The sequence below is a fragment of the Pyricularia pennisetigena genome, chromosome 5 (genome assembly GCF_004337985.1).
Source record: "Pyricularia pennisetigena strain Br36 chromosome 5, whole genome shotgun sequence".
NCBI lineage: Eukaryota > Fungi > Ascomycota > Sordariomycetes > Magnaporthales > Pyriculariaceae > Pyricularia > Pyricularia pennisetigena.
The window spans coordinates 3,841,870-3,863,269 of NC_043743.1; the positions used below are offsets into that span (position 1 = coordinate 3,841,870).

The following is a 21,400-nucleotide window of genomic DNA, read 5'->3' on the forward strand; positions in this document are numbered from 1 at the left end:
ACTCATCTTGTCTAGCACGGCATTTGCTGGGTAATGGCTAACACGATCAAACTTCCAGTGCGGCACTCATTCATGTTCTCAGCTTTGTCACCGAGGCCCTTGCCCGTCATGCTTGGAGGCAATCTTCTCCGAGATATCCTGCAACTGCGGCCGGACGGTGCTCTATCCTCCTCAGCCTTGTGGTACACGTCCTCCTGATTGCCGATTTGAATGTACCCGGCCAACAGGATGCGGCCATGCACGCGTCCCTCATAACTGTCACGGGGACGATGACTCTTGTCCCAAGTGTCCGTTCCTAGTCGACAGGCCCTGTCTCTGTGGCAAGCAGATACTGAAGAACCAGCCTTGTTGGTTCGAAGAGGTCCGTTGTGGCTTGGTTTGTGGCAAGACGTTGCCATGTGGCCATCGGTGCGGTCTGCCCTGCCATCGGCCCGGTCAATGCGAGACGGCCGACACAGCGAGGACCAACTGTTCGCAAAAGTGCGGCAAGCCACGGAAGAACTGTGAGCATGTCTGCTTGCAACAGTGTCACTTCCCTGTCGCTTGCAATGAGGACAAGCCCTGTCAGTCCAAGATTTTCATTACTTGTGAATGCCAAAATCGCAAAAAAGAAGTTTTGTGTCTAGCGACACTCTATGAGCAGCAAACTCGCGAACCGCTCACATGCGACGACGAGTGCCTACGGCTCAAGAGGAACCGACGCCTGGCAGACGCGCTCAACATAGATCCAGACAGCCACTCGGACAATCACATACCTTATTCTGAGACGACGCTCAAGCTCTTCCGCGAGAACGTCGGCTGGGCCCAGACTCAGGAACGCGAGTTCCGCGTCTTTGCCTCGGACACGGCCGAGAAGCGCCTTCGTTTCAAGCCTATGAAGCGCAATCAGCGCGCATTTCTGCACGCCCTGGCCGAGGACTACGGTTTCGACAGCGAGAGCCAGGACCCCGAGCCGCACCGGCACGTGTCCATCTTCAAGACGCCCCGGTTCGTCTCGGCGCCGCGCAAGACGCTCGGTCAGTGCGTAAACATGCTCAAGATCGCGGCCGAGGCTGAGGCAGTCGCTAGGAGCAACGCAGCGCAGCAGCAGGCCAAGACGACGGCTCTCCAGCCCTTCAACGCCTTCGTCCTGTCCAAGCTGACTTTTGGACTGACCATTGACGAAGTCGACAAGACGCTGGCAGCGGACTTGTCCAGCAGCAACGCTATGTCGCTGACGTTCTCGACCACGTTCCTCCCGGCGACGGATGAGGTGCTGGTCGTGGCCAAGCCCCCGCCCGCCACTGCAGCCAACATTACCCGCTCCGGGGTTGCGACCACGCCCGTGGCCGTCGAGAATGCACTCACGGCTCTGAAGCCCGCCGTCTCCAAGACCATGACCAAGACGGGCCTAGCTGGCAACGTGAGTCTCTGCCACGTAGACTCGACCGGCATTGTGGTACGGCGCGAGGGCCACGGCTCGGGCGGTGGTCCGGATGCTGGCGGATGGAGCGCCGTCGCCGGGCGGGCTGCAGCTCGACCGCGCACGGTTGCTACCCCGCCCGTGAAAAAGGCCGGCAGTGTCTTCCTCGCTCTGGGAAGGAAAAAGCCGGCGGCCCCAGAGGCGTCCAAGGCGAAGAAACCCGAGCCCGAGCCGGTCGAGGATGACTGGGAGGCTGCGGTTGAGAAGATGGAGGAGCCGACTGAAGAGGCAGAGGCCTTATGATCGACGTGTCAAACAAAATAGCATCAGGATAAACTTTAGCGCATTCTTTTTCTGTATTTGGAGTTACGTTTACAAAAGGTTGAACAAGGGATATAGAGTTAAAAGGCGTTGTGGTGCCAAAAATTGTCGAGATTGAGTGGATTAGAAATATGATAACCATCCATGAGGTTTGATTTTTTTGTTCTTGTAAAAACTGACAGCGCCGTACTCCTAAACCCAAAAACACATGCTAATCCCAATATATTATAGCGAAAAAAAAAAAAAAAAAATCTAACGCGTAGGCCCGGATCTGATATTCCTCAAGTCTTCAGTTCATTGAATCAAGTCACAGCCTACGGCGTTTTTGGAAGTCGGAGCGAGACATGGCGAATCCTTCTCAACACATACTCACATCATCCACCGCACTCAAACGTGGGCACTCCCGATACCTCATCACGCCGTCTTTCGAGTCGTCTCCATTGCAGACTTTCTTTTCAGAATCCGCTGTATCCTCAAGCCGCATTGGACTCTCGAAATATGACTAACCCCTGAACCGACTACGCCCTTCAGTGAATCCATATCCTGCACGGGGTTCAGTTTTTGGCATCCCCGCCTGCAGCGCTCGGGGTAGCCTCTGGTTCAGTGTCGTAGTTTGTCATTTCTACATCCTCGTCCTGGGCCGCACCAGTCTTGGCCGCCGGTCCGGGCGTGTCCTCTGGCGGTTGGCTACTTTCGGCCTTGACGTCGGCAGCCTTTTCGGACTCGGCGGCGGCGGTTGTCTTGTCCGCCGCACTCTTCTTGTCCTTTTGCTGCTGCTTCTCCTCCGCCTCCTTCTGCAGCTTTTCGTACTTTGTCTTGTACGGCTCCTTGTCGGCGTCGGACAGGTCCTTCCAGCGGCGCGCGAGCTCCTCCTCGACACTGTCCTTGTCCTTTTCCTTTTCCGCCACCGTCGGTCGGATCTCGGCGCAGTACACATCGAACGCGCTGCTGGGCTTCTTGGCCCCCGTGCCGTTGGCCGCTGGGGAAGCGTCGCTGGTCGGGGAGGCTGGGAGCTGAGAGCTGCCGGCGCGGACGGGTTCAGGTGGGTTGGCGAAGCTCGACCCGGGTGTGGCGGCGCCGGCTTCCGTCCCGGGCATGGTGGAGAGCTTTCTATGCCCTCGCTTCGTCCTCAGGGGTTTCTCCTTGGGCTATTGGGGTTGCAATGGTTAGTAAACATTTGAATCGTTGGACGGCAGAGATCCGGGCATCAAATAGTAAGATGTAAACACAGTGATAGACACCGATACGTCTAGACAAAGCCAACTTACCGTCGGTGGAGGGCTTGGGCTGCCGTCAGAGTCCTCAACGTTGGTGCTGGTGCGCTTGGCGAGCTGTTCCAGCAGAAAGGCGCGCTCAATTCGCATCTTCTCGGCCTGGCGGCTCAGGCGCGAGAGGCGTATGCGCGAGGCCTCGTTTGCCTCCTCTACCTCGGCGGTGCGCTGCTTCAATTGGATGCACTTGCGCCGGTAAGCCTCCTCGACCGATGGCGGCAGGGCGGGCGTCGCTGTGCTGGCTTCGCCGCCGGGGTTATGATCATCAGCCGTGTCGTCCATGCTGCGGTGCTTGTGTGGATGAGGTTGGTTGTATGGGATGGCGAGGAGGTAAGGTAGCTTGGGTAGGGTAAGATAAGGTAAGGTACGGCAGCAGAGGTGTTGACATGAGATGTTGGATCTTGAAGACAAAATGTGATCAACGCAAGGAAGAGCTTTGGAAGGTGCAGGCGGTGGCTTGAAGCTTACAGGGAGCCATTTTGTTTGGCTGGTTTGGGTTGGTCCTTGCCGCGTTTGCTGATGCTGTTGTGATGAAATTACAAGGGTCCGTTCGATGATGCGAAAGTCAATCAAATCCTTTCCGATCCTCGGCTCTTTGAAAAAATGATGTGACTGGTGAGGCGGGAGAAAGATAAATCAATTGACAACGCGGATTGGAGATCGGACGCGCAAAAAGTGAAGCCGACCGCCCTGCATTTCGGTCAAGTCATTACTTCTACAAACTGCCTACATTCATCTAACCTCCGCGTCGGCCAAGGCCCTGGCTGGAAGGGTACCTTCTGGTCGAATGCAGAGAGTTCTCGACTAGGGTCCCCTACGGCAACTCCCCGCCTGGTTAGCAAAACTGCCCTCTAACGTCTCATTGGCTGCAATAATTTGGAGCCCCGCCCTGCACTATGCGAATTCCAGTGTTGACCTCCACTACAACTTTTTCAGAGAGCTCCGACCCCTCGACGCCGTTGTTTAGGGATCATCCGCCGCACAACACGCACCGGGGGAAGAGAGCAGCACCGGACACATCACCATGTCGCTCAATATACCAAATGCCCCGAACGCGGGCCTCTTCAAGGGAGGATACAACAAGTAAGTTCAGACGGTTTGCGACCACACAAAAGCTTCAGCTTCCAGCAGCTTCTGCACCTCCCCCACCACCGCCACCCAACCGCATACAACGTCACTGACAGCAGCCCGACCGCCTATCCCGCCCGATGTAGCTACGACTCTGAAGATGGCGCAGTCTTGCGGAATATCGAGGCCTGCAGGGCCATCGCCTCAACGGTACAGACCTCGCTGGGCCCGTACGGCCGTAACAAAATCGTCATCAACCACCTGCAAAAGATGATTCTCACGTCGGACGCTGCCACCATCCTGCGCGAGCTCGACGTCGTCCACCCTGCCGCCAAGCTGCTCGTCATGGCGAGCCAGCAGCAAGATGCTGAGATGGGCGACGCCACCAACCTGGTCATCGTCCTTGCCGGCGAGCTGCTGCGCAAGGCCGAGGAGCTGCTGCGCATGGGTCTCAAGACGGCCGATATTGTCACGGGCTACGAGAGGGCTCAGAACTTTGCCCTCGAGACGCTGGAGGAGCTCGAGGTCGACAAGGTCGAGGACCTGCGCAGCGAGGAGGAGCTGAGCAAGGCGCTGAGGACGGTCATTGCGAGCAAGCAGAACGGTAACGAGGACTTTTTGGCCGACTTGGTGGCCGAGGCCGTCCTGGCCGTCATGCCCAAGAACCCGGCAAACTTCAACGTGGACAACGTGCGCGTAGTCAAGATCATGGGTGGAGGCCTGGAGCAGAGTCGCGTGGTCAAGGGTATGGTCTTCTCTAAGGAGCCCGATGGATCGGTCAAGAAGGCGAAAAAGGCCAAGGTAGGCGTCTACACATGCCCGATCGACATCAGTCAGACCGAGACCAAGGGCACAGTTCTGCTCAAGAACGCCAAGGAAATGTTGGACTTTAGCAAGGGCGAGGAGGCCCAGCTTGAGGCCGCCATCAAGGAGCTGTACGACGTCGGCCTCCGGGTGGTCGTTGTCGGGTCGACGGTTGGTGAGCTTGCCATGCATTACTTGAACCGATACGGCATCCTCTGCATCAAAATTCTCAGCAAGTTTGAGCTCAGGAGAGTATGCCGCGTCGTGGGCGCCACTCCTCTAGCCCGGCTCGGTGCTCCCATGCCGGACGAGATGGGCTCCGTCGACATTGTGGAGACAGTAGAGATTGGTGGCGACCGCGTTACCGTCTTCCGTCAGGAGGACGATGTAACAAGGACAGCTACTGTTGTTCTGCGTGGCGCTACGCAGAACCACCTCGACGACATCGAACGTGCTGTCGACGACGGTGTCAACGTCGTCAAGGCCATCACCAAAGACCCCAGGCTGGTCCCCGGTGCCGGCAGCACCGAGGTTCAGCTCGTGGAGCGCCTTCAAGCCTTTGGCGACAAGACCGCAGGTCTGTCACAATACTCTATCAAGAAATTCGGCGAGGCATTCGAGGTCGTACCCAGGACCATTGCGGAGAGTGCAGGTCTTGATGCCACAGAGGTGTTGAGTAGGCTATATGCTGCTGCGCACAAGAAGGAGAAATGGACTACTGGTGTTGACATTGAGGTACGCTGCCCTGAGCATGAGCATTTGGACTATATTCTGTTATATCAGACTGGTAGCAATTACTAACACAACTCAGAACGAGGACGGCACCGGCACCCTGGATGCTCAAGAAGAGGGCATCTTGGATCTACTCGTCTCGAAGCAGTGGGCCATCAAGCTTGCCACAGAAGCCGCAAGGACGGTTCTCTCCGTGGATCAGATCATTGTAGCCAGACAAGCCGGCGGCCCGAAGCCACCTGGACCGAACCCGGTGAGTTGCCCTCCATTACTTCTGTCCCGTAATGTGGAATCATCCTTGAGAACCATAACTAACGTGTTGTCTTGTAGAACTGGGATGAGGATTAGATGAGCAGCAGACAAACCATGGGAGGTTATGGTTCATGCGGGCAGCATCAACAAGCTTCCTGTCCTTGAACAAGAAAGAGTCAATGCAACAATTCGGCGCAGGATTCCGTTGTTCCTTATTGGGGAGGTTGACTCGCAGAAGCCCTCGATTCACTTGTAATAACAAAAGCATAGACCCATAGACTGTGTCCTAGGTTGTCAAAAGATCGGCCCATCCGGTGCGGTAGTCACGATCGCATGATTGAACTTGACTCTTGATTACGTGTCTATTATTGTCTAGCGAAAACTGTTAATGCTGATGGTCTCTAAAAGAGCCTGTACATCGGGGAAGCACCTGGAAGGTGTGACATAATTACTTGCGCACTAACTGTCTAGCATAGATTTGTACACGAGCATCAATGCATCCTCTACCAAACACGATAATCTCACGATTCATAGCAGCATGTCCTGGTTCTCACTGTTTAACTGGGGCTATGAATTCGATCCGCGCGGCTAATGGATTTCTCATCCGACAATTGGCGATTCACGCTCGCTCAAAACTGGCCGGATGAGCTGAAAGCAGTGCAGTTGTACCGACTTCCTAGTAATAACAAGAAGACCATTCAAGACGGCCCTTTGAAGGGGCTTGGCCTGTTTGGGTTGTAAACCGTCTGGTTTTTGTTCCTCGTCCCATGTTTCAGGGAAAGCCGGTAGTCGCGGGCGCAAGGTTCCGATCACTATGCGGATTGGGCGGGGCGGGCGGCATTGGTCGATTGCAGTCTGCTCATTTGGTCTATGATTAGGGCTACTGCTAGGCCTGGTATGGCTATGATGGGCATCCCTCTTTCGCATTTTTTTTTTCCTTCTACAGTGGGTGACCCAGAAGTGGACATGCCCCTGAAGTGGACACCCTCCCGAAAAACTGCCATAAAAACAACGAACATGCAATTAATCGTTTTTCCGCAGTAAATCGCAATAAAACCTATATCTATTAATTCGCAGAAAACTCCTTTACATTATAATCCAAAAATAAAACCGTAAATCCCTGGTCCTAATCCTGATTTCGGTATTATTACCGGATTTTAACCTCCATGGCCGCCCTTTTTTAATCCAGGCCGTAAACCGTTTCCTATATACCGGCTTGTTTATAAAAGGAATTTTGGGTTTCGCGGCGCACGCGTTTTTTAAATACAGGTTTAAAAATTTTAATTTTTTCGTTTAACCGTTTGTTTTCGGAGGTAAAATTCGCGATTTAAACAATTTAATAATCCATAGTTTTAAATACCTTTTATACAAAATTAACCAAATTTTTTTTGCATTCGCCCAACCGGTTTATTATTTGCATAACCTGTTTTTTAATATTTTGGGAGGTTTTTAGGGTCCCGAAAATAATATTAACCATATTTTAATCCGAATTACGGTTAAAAATCGTTATTTGGGTAACTTTTAGGTTAAAATTTACTATTTAATTCGGAATTAATATTTAAAGGGGTATTACCGGCCAAATCCCGGTTTTGCGGAAACCGGAAATTACGTTGCGAACCGATAAACCGGTTGCAAAAACGTTTCGATAAACGGTAAAAAACCGTTTTCGTTATTTAAACGTAATAATATTTAACGACGTAAAAAATTTTATATATTACCGGTAATAGGTTTTAATAGGGTTAAAAACAAAAACATTTAACGGTTAAATAAAATATAAATTGTAAATAGGTAAATATTCGAGGAAAACCCTGTTTTTAAACGTTTTAAATATAAATTTAATTAATTAATGCGTTAAAATTTGATTTAATACCAATAACCGCCATTTTATACTAATATTTGGTTTCGTTTTAAGTAAAAAAACCTGTTTTAACCATTTAAAAACGATTTTAAAATTAAACCAACCCGTGGGAATCGAATCGTACGCCCAATTTTTAATATTAGGTGGAAATTATTGCGTTTATAAAATATTACCCGTTTAAATTACGGTTGGGGTAAATTTTTTTCCTTTTGCAATTACCGCTTCGATAATTAACGCCCAAATAATATTTAACGTATATATAATTTTAATTTAATTCCGGCGTTTTACGAAAAATAAACCGTATATTTTTCCGGCCGTTATATCGTTTTATTAGAAACCGTGTTCGTCCATATTTACGATATATTTGGGTTTAATTTCGAATTCGGTAATTATTTGTTGGTATTAATTATAAAACGCCCGGATCGAATCGGCCGTGGTTTTTTTAGCTCGCGCACCCTCCAAAAAAATCCCGGATTTGGTTTTAATATTTTTATTACGGCGTAAAAAACCGGCCAACTAACGCCTACCGAAAACGTTTACGCGTTTTTTCGGCGGTATTAAAAAAAAAGCGAAATTTTTAATTATTTGGTGCGTGGGCGCCCTTTTAACGAATTTTTCGATTTCGATCCAGCGGTTAACGAATTTTTCCTATTCGTTAGAAAATAGCTAATACGGTTTATGGGTTTGTTTTCGATCGAAAACGCCGTTAAGGCGACGCATAAAGGTGGTTTTTGGCACGGCCCACTGCGCGGCCGCTTTATTTTTCGAAGTGCCTGATTTTACGGTTTTAACCGCCTGGGTAAGCCTAAACTCCAAATCTTTCGGTATTACGGCTTTTTTCGGCTTTAAAAACGCGTTATTTGCGGTGCGTTGTCGCGTTGAAGTAGGTGGGTTGTGTTGAGGATGCTAGAAATTGCTAACAAAACAGGTGTCCACTTCAGGTGCATGTCCACTTGTGGGTCACCCACTGTAGAAGAAGTGTTCTATTTTTCTATCCAAGCACATGCTCCAGCTCATTCTTGGCTTTCTTTTCTTCTTCTCGAATATTGAAGACTTGTGTGATATGATGTTTTTTCGCGACAGGGTCCTGAATCATCACACCTTCCACTTCTATCCAGGAGGGGGATTGGACTAGTCTACAATAAGTAGGTATCTCACTATCACCTTCCGGCTCGGACCGCTAGGTCAAAAGAAAGTGCACATGGCGAAGGCAGATTTTTGTTAGTCTTGCAAGGGGCAACGCGGATAAGAGAAGCGAGAAGAAGAAAAAGGAATAGTCGACAATGTCATTTCCCTGCCGGGACTTTGTGTGTGTGTGTGTGGGAAAAATGCCTTGTTGCTCTCCGTCTCGTCAACTCAAAATGAGTCTATCTATCGGCACTTGATTCATGCTTCCACGTAAGTTGTCACCAGGTTTTTTTTTTCAGTCTTGGGTTCACGCCGACCGACTTCATCCTTCTTCAAGGATTCGCAATGTATGATGTTAAGACTTGGGACAAAATGATAAATAAACAAATCTTGGACCAACGATAGACCTTGTGTCCTCCCAAGGCTGCCGACGTATCTACTCTGTACTTTGTAGGTGCTCGGTACAATATAACTAAGGTACATTCTGAGCATTGCGTGATCGACGGTGTCACAAGTCAAGAGCAGATCATTTCTCGGAGTTGGGCGAAATGTCAGAAAGTGGACGTAGGCATTTCCCCTCTTTGATCTGACGTAGACAGCCCTGTCTTTTTGACTCTGGGAAGTCTGGTAGCTTCGATGCGGTGGCTTTGTTTTCAGCTCCTACAAGGTATCAGCACTTATAGTTTCACGTCCCTTTTCCGCTTGAATTTCTTCTACTCATGCGTATCAGTGGGAATATCTTGGTCAAGAAATTATACTGTAGTAGTACTCCCACCCAACCCCACCAGCAAGCCAGATTCTGGTTCCGTGGCTGCGCGAGGCGAAACAATGGGCTCCAAAACTTTGAGACGCAAAGAACAACAGCCTTGACTACCACGCCAGGCTTTACCGCTCTTTTACTTGCCAGTAAGGTAACCGATTCTGCGGGCCAGAACTTGCAGGAAGTCGTGTACCAAGACAAAACCCTTCCTAGCCGAGATAACCGCATCAACTACCGTGTTCAGATGAATTACGATGGATCTCGTACCAAAAAAAAGGGCCAATGATTGTAAGTTGGGACAAAACAAAAAAGGGGGTTTTCCGGTTGAATATGCGATACAGGCGGGGCGATGGCACCTGCGTATCCTGCGTATACCGTAGCAGGGCAGCTGGAAGGTGTTTTGTTGCTGATTTATAGCAGCAGAATGCTACATATAGTATTGCACTTATAGGCATATTGGTCACGGTGGCTCAGATGTGATACATATGGTGCAGATAATCCACTGCTTACCAAGTTCTTACCATGGGCAACATACTACAGTACCCCCGCCAACAAGGTCGAAGGTTCACTAAAATACATTCACGTGGCAAATACGGTGGCGATGGCAACATCTAAGGTACGGATTTCTGTGGACCCGGCATTGCTGTTACTATATAGTACGGATGAGCGAATGGCCAGTGGAGGGCAAATGTGAGCCAGATTATCTTGGGTATTGACATTGTCTAGGTTCCCTTAACCAGCTCACTCGGGGTATTTTCTACTGTATGTATTTGATATTTACGGAGATCTCATCAAAAGATATTATTGTAAGACATCTTAATCTACCAACTACTCATTGCCGGACAGAAACAGAGTAACCGGGTCATTTTCCAATGTGGGCGACGAATCGCATATGATTGCTATGTAGGTGCCTAGGTGCCTAGGTACCTAGGTAGAGGTAGGTAGGTAGGTAGCAGCGTTTTACTGCCATACTATATATATAACTGGGATACTACACATACAGCTGGGATGATTGACAAAATCAAAGTTGCAAGCCGGGGTTGAACCGGCAGTTGGAAGGTAGGCACCTCCGAATGGAATGTTAATGATTTGAGCGTGGAGACTTTTGTTGCTTTTGTGGGAAACCGACATTATTTTCCTCAAAATCGAGTCAAGACTCTGCATGCATATCATGCCACACATATTTGTTACATTGTACCTGATGGATTGTGGAGCAAAAAAAAAAAAAAAGACGCTCTCTGCAGTAGGCCACTCTCACTGCGCACAGTAGTTGGTAGTCTTGAGCCCCGCCATCATTGGATTGAAGGCTTGTGACATTGATCGACTGCGTGTCATCCGTTGGTGAAGCTTTCCCCTTACCCACCTCTCGGAGGCGCGATTCCGGTTCATTGTGGACAAAGATAATGTTACTGTTTGAAGCTGTCCAGTCTCATATTACATGTCGTTGCCATTTTCCCGCCCCTGAAAAGTCCCAAGCAAGTAGAGTTTCAGTGCGGTTATGGACCAAATATTACAGAAATACTATACTATACCAACGTGCGGGAGAAGCAACGTAATGTCACAAGATCGAGGGACGGGCTCGAGCGTTTTATCGTTCCCGCCCAATCGATCTCCATCATCCAAGATCTATGCTAGCCACCAAAAGAAACCCCACCCACGGAGGGGGGAGACAAAAACGACCGTGCGGGTTCAGCGTTTCCCTCGCGCCTTGGAACTTTGCGCGACGACCTTCCAAGGACCACTTCACACAGCCCCAAGATCGGGATTTCCGTGGTTCCCCGCTGACGCGAGTTAAAGGCGGTTAGAGTTTCTGCCTTGCAACGTGTTAGCAGGTGTTCCTATGTGCGCAATAAATCTACCAGCACAATCAGGAAAGGCCCGAGCAAAAGGAATGGTGCCATTGCGCGAGGATATTCCTTGGAATTTACCGGCATATTTTGGGAACAAAAAGCTTACCAGAAAAAAAAAAGCGTTTTTTTTCTTTCTCTTGGCAATGGTGCTGTATTTAGCTCAGGTTCGTCGGTCAAGGTGTCATTTTTAGTCCTCGTGCAAAAGCTTGTGTTTTATGCATTTGTAATATACGTAGTCATATCTATACTTATTTTGTGTTACTTGTGTATGTAATTCGATTACTAAGCACCAGCAAGCCACAAATCTGCTTTATTTGTAAATACATTAGATAAGACTAACGAGATGCCATCATGGCATATCATGGAGGAGCCATAAAGACTATTGTTTCAATATTTCCCAGCATAGCCCAAGGTATATTTATATACATGTTCTTGAATAATTAATTATACATCACACCACAGCAAGCCCGTCATGAAACCTTCAGCTGGGCGATATTACCAGCGATATAACTCGCCATCTCTCAGCTGCAATAAATACTACGTGATGATCGATCTCAACCCCTAAACCCGGCCAGCGCGCATTAAGAGTATCCCAATATAGTGCACCGTCCGAGGATATCGGCACCAACGATGCGCCCGGCGGTGAGCACGCCAACGGCGATACTCCTCGTAGACATCCAAGAGGGGTTCAAGCACCCCACCCACTGGGGCGAGTCCAGGAGCACGCCGTCCTTTGAAAGCAAAGTCGAGGCGATGTTGTCCGCCGCGAGGGCCTACAATGGCTCGCAGGGAAACCAGCCATGCAACAGCAGCAGCAGCAGGTAACACTCCCAGTCAACCGGCAGTCCAGATAATCCACGTCCACCACCACTCCCTATCCCCGACTTCCGCGCTGCACCCAACCCCCCTCATCGCCGGCTCGCCCACCCTTGCGCCCGCGCCGCAGCCCAACGAAGCAGTGCTTACCAAGCACCACAACAGCTGACGCACACGAACGTACACGTGCAGCCTGCATGAGTGGTAGGAGAGCCATGTATTCAGGTAGGGTGCGCTATCTAGGCTAACGAGCGTGGCAGCGCTTTTATAGTGTGCACAGCGCTAACTAAGCTCATCTGATTATGTGATACCAAAATCTATTTACTACAACACACCCCCCAGTTAATTTTGCGTAAATAAGCAAAATCAACTATTTATATAACTATATACAGCTTTTACGGCCAATATTTGTATATATTTATTTACGTAAATAAAAAAAATTTATAATACTAATAAACGGTAGCGGTGCAACGCGCGCCGCAAACGGGTTTTACCAACTTTTAACGTTTCCTATTATATTTAACGCAGGCGGTAAACCTTTTTTAATAGCGACGAATCCGTAATATTATACCCCCTATTATATTAATAGCGATAATAATTTATAATAAAATTGGTAGGCGCACGGCGAATATATATTTCGTTCGTTTTTTTAAATCCGAATTTTAATTTTAAATTTTATTTTATACCCAAATACCCAATTCGTAAATAATTGTTTGCGCCCTGTAATTTGCGTTTAACGATTTGCGCGTTTATTAACGTCGATATTAATATTAGCAGCAATAATAATAATAATAAAAATAGGTCCTTTTCCGTTTGTTTTGGCGGGTTAAATTACGCGTAAACCGCGCTGTGCGTTAAATACCGGTTAAACGCTGGTTAACGGGTATAATATAATATTTTTTTTTATTCCCATTAACGGGAATCGATTTGGTCGCGCCGAAAAGCGCGTGCAATTATAAATTTTTACCCGCGTTTTGGCGAATTTCCGAACGTGCGACTTTGCTAACGCGCTCCCTATATACGTATAAACGAATTAACGCAACCGAAACGCTATAATTGCAACGCGTTTTTTAATTTTCCCAACGGGAGGTTAAAAACCAACGGGTATAATTTATATCGCAACCGGTTTTATAATATTAAATTAACGGTAAAATATAAGCCTTTTTTACCGTTGTTACCGGCGCCGTTTTTGTTTTTGCGGCTGCCGACACGGCCCCCGCCGCTATCCCCGCCGAAGAGGTTATTGCCGAGGCATTAATGGTCGGGGGTCCTACCGACCCAGCGCCCGCTCCTGCCGCGCCCCCTACCGCTCCCGCTCCTGCTGCGCCCCCCGCTGTTGCTCCTGCTGCTACCGAATCCGCCCCCGCGCCTGCCCAGGCCGCCGCCTTTAAGGCCGCCTCCGGGCGTGTTAAAAACGCGCGCGGCGTTAAAAACCCCGTAAATTATTCCCAAACCGTATTTAAAAACGTGGGGTAATATTAATTATATATATAAAAACCGAAAAATATACGGAGGAAAAGGAGGGAAAAAACCGAGGAGGAGGAGGTGGATAAAAAGGAGGAGGATAACGACGACCGCCCCGTCCGTTTCGTAAATATTTCCCCTATTTTAAAACGTTTATTTATAAATAACGTAAATTAACGTATATAATATAATCGCGTCGTTTTCGCCCCCGTCGTATACGCCCAAACGATTTTATAAATCGCCCGGTATTATATTTCGGGTATACGAGGGCGTATTTGTCCGGAATTGCGACCGGTTTATACGTTAATTAACCCGGCGTACGTTCCCGTATTCGGGGAACGCGTTTACCGCGTTATTAAAATTACCGAAATAGGTATACCTACTTTTTTTTCCCAATTGGGGGATTTTTTAAACGCGCTACGCGCGATTTGGGCCAAACGTTTTTTATATCGCCGCGTACCCCCGCCAAAAAAATCCAATTTTTTCGGAACGTGGTTACGTATTATTTCCGGAATTGGACCGAATCCCAAACGAAAAAGCTGGCAATTTTCCAGGCGAAAAATATTTTTACGCCAAAACCCGTAAAAAGGGTTTTTAATATTCCTTTTGCGCCGTAAGGCGCAGGGGAGGCGTTATTTCGTAATATTTAAATGGGATTGGGGTTAATTATTATGGGTGGCGTACCGGCGGTGGTAAATACGATTTTTAATGGTTAACCCATTACGGGTATTTATTTTATATTATTTCCTAACGGCGCTGGCGCCGGTTATTAAGCTTTTTTATGGGTGGGCTTCGGTTTTAAATATTCGTTATTTTATGTATTCGTTGCTTTTTATCGTTATTTTTTTTTTTTTTAATAGGTTTAATACGCGTTATTTAATATTGTGCTCTTTACCGTGCTTCCAAACTCCTTTTTAAATTTTATTAAACGTTATAAAGGTTTAAAAATACCCTAAAATATTCGAATTTTGGGATCGATAACGATTTGGTAAATCCGTTTGCAGGTATAAATTTTATTTCCAAATAAATAACGTGGAAATTTTTTTTAACGTATTCCTGTTTAAACCACATATTTTATATATTTATATAACGCAGGTTGGTATTAATGCGAAAATTTTTGTTAACGATTAGGCGAATCGTTTGTTTGTTATCGCAATATAAATTCCAGGGTTGGTTTAAATTTAACTGTATTTTTTTAAAAATCCGTTTTAAAATTATAGTTTTTTTAACCGCTTTCGATAATGCGTGTAATTTTACTTTTATTATAAACGTCGTTACCGTGGTTTGCTTTACCGCCTTCCAGTTAATAGCTCCTCCGAATAGCATTATTATATATTTTTTTAAAAACCTCCTCGTATTTAAATCGTCGCCGAAGGATGCGTTATTTGCGAATACAAAATGCTAATTTTAATCGCTCGTTCCGTATTTAATTTTTAAAAACTTTATACTGTATAAATAAAGTAATATTTTTTTAATTAGGCGTTTGTAAAAAGGATTAGGATTGGTAAAGAATTTAAAAAATATTAATATTGCGTGCGCAACGTCCGGTTTAAATATAATTGCGGTATATAAAATAAACCCTATTATTTCCTGGTAAATTTTAACCTCGTTTGGAATTACGGTCCCTTCGTATTTTATTATAGGATTTTTTAATAATGGCGTTGGCGGGTATTTTAAGCTTTTTGTAAATTTAAAGCGTATGGCGATTTTTTCGATATACGAATTGTGCAATAAAATCGCTGTGCGTTGCTTTTTATTTCGCAGTACGCGCATCCCAAAAAACCAAAAAAACTGCCCCTCCCGTAATTCGTATTTAGTTTTTAGGCCGTCGACAACCGTTTTACCGTCTTTGGCGTATTTTGCGGTATATAACACGATTATATCGTTTACGAAAAAAATTATAATAACCCTATTTTATATAAATACGCATATGCATGGTTTATTACCAATTGGTTTAAATCCCAAATTTTGTAGCGTTTTTAAAAGTTTTTCGTACCAAAATTTGGGTAATTCTTTTATACCGTAAAACGTTTTTCGTAGTTTAAATACAGTATTTTTTTTCCCAAACCCTTTTGGTGCGGTGCAAAATATTGGTTTATTTATATTAAACGTTGCGTTGAGGAAAACGTTGTTTATATCGATTTGGATCGCTTCGAAATCGAAATACGCCATTAAAGCTAATGTTAGCCTGAAATTGCGTGTTACCAATATCGCCGCGTAAATGTTTTTAAACGTGTTAAACGCTTGTTAATTACCTTTTACCACGAACCGTGCTTTATAACGTTCGAAATAACCGTTTTTGTCGAATTTATACGTAAATACCCATATAAACGGTACGGGTTTTGTGGTGCAGTTCGACCGAGGGGTTATTTCCCATATTTTTTTTTTTCGAAATTTATCCACTCCGTTTTCGCTGTTTTGAAAAACTGCTTTTTATCCGGGTACGTTATAAGCTTTTTCCAGGCTTTAAACGCAAATATAAAATCGTTTTTATGCGGTTTAACCTTTTTATCCGGTTTTTTCTATTATATTACCGCCGCAATAATTTCGTACAATATTTTGTGGTTATAATTACCGCCCTTTAACGTATTTTATTAATTAAGTAAAAACGTTAATAAAAACGTTAATTATAATTAAAAACCTGGAACGAATATCCGGTCCTCGGTATATATTTGTTTTAAATGGACATTATTATTTCCGTATACCACGTTTTTTCCCTTTAGGATAATCGCGTTTATAAAATTCGTATTATTATTATTACCCCCGCGTTTTTTACGGGTTATATTTCCTTTACCGCGTTAACGTTATCCCTTTGTATTTACCTCCAAAACTTTTATAATAGGTCGGGGCGTTTTCGAAAAACGTTTAAATTTTATTATACGCGTTTAAACGTTAGTTTGGGGTACCGGCGCGGGCGTAATATTTGGGGGTCGTGCGGATATAACGGTAATATTCGTCGGGTTCGGTGGTTCGGACTGCGGTTCCGGTATATTACCCCCGACGAAAAAACGGTTAAACGTAGGGTATTCCTGCGCCGATTCGTTATTAATAACGATTAATCCCACCGTTCGGGTGTTTTTTACCAATTTCGGCGCACCCGGTTTTTTTACAAAATCCGTGGGCGTACGCGGTAAAAATCCGTTATTATTTGGTATACGTATACCGAATACGTAATTTTTTCCCGTTTTGGGCGTTATTGCATTATTTTCCAAAATTTTTAAATACGCTAGTATTACCAACGTATATTTTATTAATTCGTTAACCGTTTATATCCCAAACGGTTCCGGTTAGTTAACCGTTTTATTTGGGATCGGTCCGCCCAAATTTTTAACGGTATCGTTTTTTGCGATTTATTCGCGGAAATGCATATTGCGGTACTCCGTAAATGTTTCCGCGCTCCGTTTTTATAATATTAATACGTTATTTAACCCTTAATTAAAAATAAGTACGCCTGGATTAGGTACGAGCAATGGTTTATTCCGTAATAAACCCAAACGTTCGATTATTCCGTCCCCCAAAAATTCCAATATTAGTTCGTAAATCCGGTTTATTAAAAATTCGTATTTATTATTAAATTTACCGGTTTTTATCCTTTTTTTTTCTGGTTTTTGGTAAAAACGTGTTTCGTCGAATCGGACGTTGCGTAAAATAATAATTTTATCGAAAAAGGGCACCCAAATATGGTATATTTTAAAGGATTTATATTTAACCAGGTATTTCACGTGCGTTTTAGGGCTCGTTTTAAATATTATCCTATTTTTTAATTTCGTTTTTACCGGGTTTAATACGTAGGTTTTACACCCGTATACGTATATACCAAACCAATTTGGGCGCAAATTTTTATTTAATGTAATAAATAATACAGGTATATACTATTTAAAAAACCCCTTAAATTATACCAATAAAATTTCGTTTGGGTTAAAACTTTTCCGGTTTATTAATGGATTTATATTAATAAAATAATTTGCGGTTATAATTATTTTTAATTAAATGGAGGTAGGTAAATTGGCTACCAAACGTATTTTAAACGCGCGTATAATTACTTCCTATCCCGAACGTTTTATTTGGCCGTTCGGTTTATATATATTAAAAAAAGGCGTTTTTATTTCGATCCCAAACTTTTTGCAATGTTTTTGGTAAAAAGTATATCCCGTATGCGCTATTAAAATAAATTTATTATCGTGGAAAAATTTCGCAATTTGTAGGCCGTATTGGCGCGTTACCCATTATTCGAAACCGAATATTATTAACACGAATTTTACCTTCGCTTTTCCGGTAAACGGAATAATCGTTAAACGCCCCGAATATTCGTTTTTTAATAATAGCAAATACCGCATACCAATACCTAATTTTTCAAAATGGAAAAAATTTAAATATATTATATAATAAAATTTATATAATTCGCCTTTTAGGCGTTTTAATACCATTGTTTTACCATATATTTAAACGCACGCTTCGCATTCCAATATTTTTAATCCTTTAATTTTTATACCTTTAACCCGGTAAACCAACGCTTTAAACGTTTCCGGACCCAGGTGGCCGGTTTTCCAATACTAAATTAACGAATTATTTTTTTTTTCGTCGTATATTCCCGTGGAATTTTTTTATAAAATCCTAATAAATTTTATCCAACCGTTTATAACCGTTAAGGAAATAATACCTGCAAAAAATATTTATACGGTAAGGGTAACGCGCAAATAATAAATAGGTTTATATTGTAAAAAAATTACGTTATTACGTCGTTATAAACCGCATAATACCAAATTGTTTTTTATATTCCCCAAACGCAAAATGCAATCCCAGCCGTTATATTATACGTTTTTATTTTTTAAACGCGTTTTTAATACGATATTAACGTAAAAATTGGGTATATACGCTACGTTAACGAATTTTAGCGTTCGTCCTCCGTTTAACACGTTTTATATAATGCGCGTACCAAACGCGGTAATTTTAAATTATTAAATACCGCATATAATAAATTGCGGATCCGTATTTGTAAATTTACGGATAAAACCCGGGTCCAGGCGTTCCTTTGCGTTTACCAAATATATAAAACAGCAATTATCGAACAAAATATTATTATAATATAGGTTGTGGAAGGTATTTATAAACGTAAATACGCTGGTTTTTTTATTGTAATATATTTAAAAACATGTAAAATCGTCGGGTTCGGTAAAAATGGTTAAACAAACCGCCGAAATAGTGGGCGGCCCCCCCTATTTTTTAAACTGCGGTGTTTTTTTCGTCCTTCCGCTCGTGGTAAATCCTAATTCGGTAATTACACCTTTTTAAATTAGTAATTCGCGGACAAAAAACCAACGGTCCTTTTTAAATTCGGCGCAAATTTTTTTGCGATTTTCGGTTAAATAAGGGCCACGTATACGGATTTTAGGGTTCCTTCCTATTACCGCGTATACCAATTTTTCGCATAAATTTGGTAACCAAAAATAATTGTAATTATAGGGATATTTATTCCGTATATTTCCCCTATTTTTACCCCTGTTAAAAACGTGGTTTAAACTTCTGTTTTAATCCTTAACGGATCCGCCAAATATCGTATAAAATTTAGCGAAATTGCGCTTACCCCCTATTAAAAAATCGGTGGTATCGTCGTAAAAAACGTTTTTAAATTATTTAAAAATATATTTAAAAGTAATCGTATAATCCGGTTTATTTAATTCGTTCCGAACGTTTATAGCCTAAAAAAATTGGAAACGTCCTCCTGCTTTTATAAAATTTTTAATCGTTAAATCCCTTTTAAAATCGGTTATTTTATAATTCCGGGTTTTTTCGTAAACTAAATCGTAAATTTTAAACCAATTCGTTTTATTATTTATTATACGAATTAAAACCAAAATTGTTTTATAATTTTTAATAACCTGTTTTTTAACGTGCGTTAAAAAAGGTGCGAATTTTTCCTAAAACGTTTTAATTATCCTTTTAAACGTATTCCAACCGTTGCGTTAAACGGTAAAAAACGCCGTATTAAAATACGTTAAATTTATATTTTTTATAACCCATTGCAGGAAAATATTAATTTTTCGGAATTATTCGTTTATATAATTTTTTTATAATTCCTGCGTTTCGCGTATTTTATTTACCGCGCGTTTTATTTCGGAAGGCGTAAAATTGTTAAATATAACAGGTTTTTTTAGGTTTTTAGGAACAGGTTTATTTATATTTGTAAACGATTTGGCGATTTAATTTATTTTGCGTTTAATTTTAAACGGGTTTAAATTCCAAATTTGTAAATTTATATGGTAATCGTCGAATCGGGAACGTTTAAACGATTTTGTAACGTTTTCGGTAAATTTTTCAAGTGTTGGGAATTTTTCGTCGGTTTATTGGTTTAAATTAACCAATTTCCAAATACGTAATATTTCTGCATTTTAGCGGTAAATTTTAAACCATTTCGGTTATTGGGCGCGTAAATTAAACGCTATTGGCGATTTTTGGAATTTTTCGGTCGTAAATATAATGTACGGTAAAAAAAGAGAGAGATAAATAGAATAAACGTTATTCGTGTTAATATATAATTGCAATTTGCGTAAAATAGAGACTTTTATAGTTTACAGTTGTACCGGGCTTATAATTGACGCACACGAACGTACACGTGCAGCTTGTATAAGTGGTAGGAAAGCCATATATTCAGGTAGGGTGCGCTATTTAGGCTAACGAGCGTGGCAGCGCTTTTATGGTGTGCACAGCGTTGACTAAGCTCATCTGGTCATGTGATGCCAAGATCTATCTACTGCAACAACAGCTCCTTTTTGGGCACGGACCTCGAGGCGCGCCTCCGGTCCGCCGGCGTGCTCGGCTTGACGACCGACCACTGCGTCAGCACGACGGTGCGCTTCGCCGCCAACCTGCAGGTGCTGGGCGGCGAGGGCGGCGTCGATGGCAACGGGGAGGGAGTGCACGGCGTCATGGTCGTCCGCGACGCCACGGCTATGTTTACCAGGGGCGAGTTCGACGCGGAGACGGTCCACGCCGTCAGCCTGGCGAGTCTGGATGGTGAATTTGCTCGGGTTGTGGAGGCGAGGGAAGTCTTGGGGGCCCTTGGGGAGTGAAGTGGTTGGCAGGGAAAACGGGGGAATGGGGATTTGTCAAGTCCGGTTGTTTACAGGGTGTATGAGAGTAAGAGATGGGGGCCAGGGGGAATCAATTACAGAAGAGTCAGGGATGATAATCTACAAAATACATGGAGTTGATACCATGAGAGCAAGTGATGCATGGGCTGGATGCCCTGCCCTGCACACACATATCGAGCGTACAAATAACATGCCCAAAATACTACATAGTTCATAATGTTATCTTCATGACTTGATGGCCATCACAGTGCTTGCACATCAAATGAAAAGAACCTCAGCAGGGATCTCCCAATGTAAGGAATTGGATATTTGACCAGCCTGAACTCTCGTACCATCATGTTCGTCACTTATATGATGGTGTGAGTGAAAAGAAGGGTGGACTGAGTCGAATGGAGTTATAAGCAGAAAACAGGTCGCAAATACGACGAATGCACCTTCATAACAGCGGACAACCCAGTTCAAGCCCAAAGTTTAAGCAAGAATCCGGTTGACGTTTGGGAATGAGTTTCCTCCCCGGCTTCACAAACCGACAACTGTTTCTCTCCCCCGAAAATCATGTTTCAATCACAATACATCCAAAGTG

At 44.2% G+C, this 21,400-nt stretch overlaps 4 protein-coding genes across 4 annotated transcripts in view; 3 read left to right on the forward strand and 1 right to left on the reverse strand.

Moving 5' to 3' along the window:
* PpBr36_09014 (uncharacterized protein) overlaps positions 1-1,705 on the forward strand; it is a gene marked incomplete at both ends in the record, with an annotated part of 3,919 nt that extends 2,214 nt beyond the window's left edge. Inside the window, one exon of the mRNA XM_029896138.1 lies at positions 59-1,705. Coding sequence (XP_029747002.1) covers positions 59-1,705 — 1,647 coding nt within the window. The remainder of the gene's footprint in view (positions 1-58) is intronic.
* Positions 1,706-2,277: 572 nt separating this feature from the next.
* PpBr36_09015 (uncharacterized protein) lies at positions 2,278-3,276 on the reverse strand (the record flags this gene model as incomplete). The annotated part of the gene is made up of 2 exons (XM_029896139.1): positions 2,278-2,871; positions 2,992-3,276. The coding sequence occupies 2 exons, from the start codon at positions 3,274-3,276 to the stop codon at positions 2,278-2,280; spliced, it is 879 nt and encodes a 292-aa protein (XP_029747003.1).
* Positions 3,277-4,018: 742 nt separating this feature from the next.
* Positions 4,019-5,946, forward strand: PpBr36_09016 (uncharacterized protein; the record flags this gene model as incomplete). Its single annotated transcript, XM_029896140.1, has 4 exons — positions 4,019-4,077; positions 4,209-5,601; positions 5,678-5,851; positions 5,929-5,946. 4 exons carry the CDS (start codon positions 4,019-4,021, stop codon positions 5,944-5,946), a joined length of 1,644 nt encoding a protein of 547 aa, XP_029747000.1.
* A 6,130-nt stretch (positions 5,947-12,076) lies between these two features.
* On the forward strand, positions 12,077-20,796 carry PpBr36_09017 (uncharacterized protein; the record flags this gene model as incomplete). Its single annotated transcript, XM_029896141.1, has 2 exons — positions 12,077-12,267; positions 20,568-20,796. The coding sequence occupies 2 exons, from the start codon at positions 12,077-12,079 to the stop codon at positions 20,794-20,796; spliced, it is 420 nt and encodes a 139-aa protein (XP_029747001.1).
* Between the last annotated feature and the right edge of the window lie 604 nt (positions 20,797-21,400).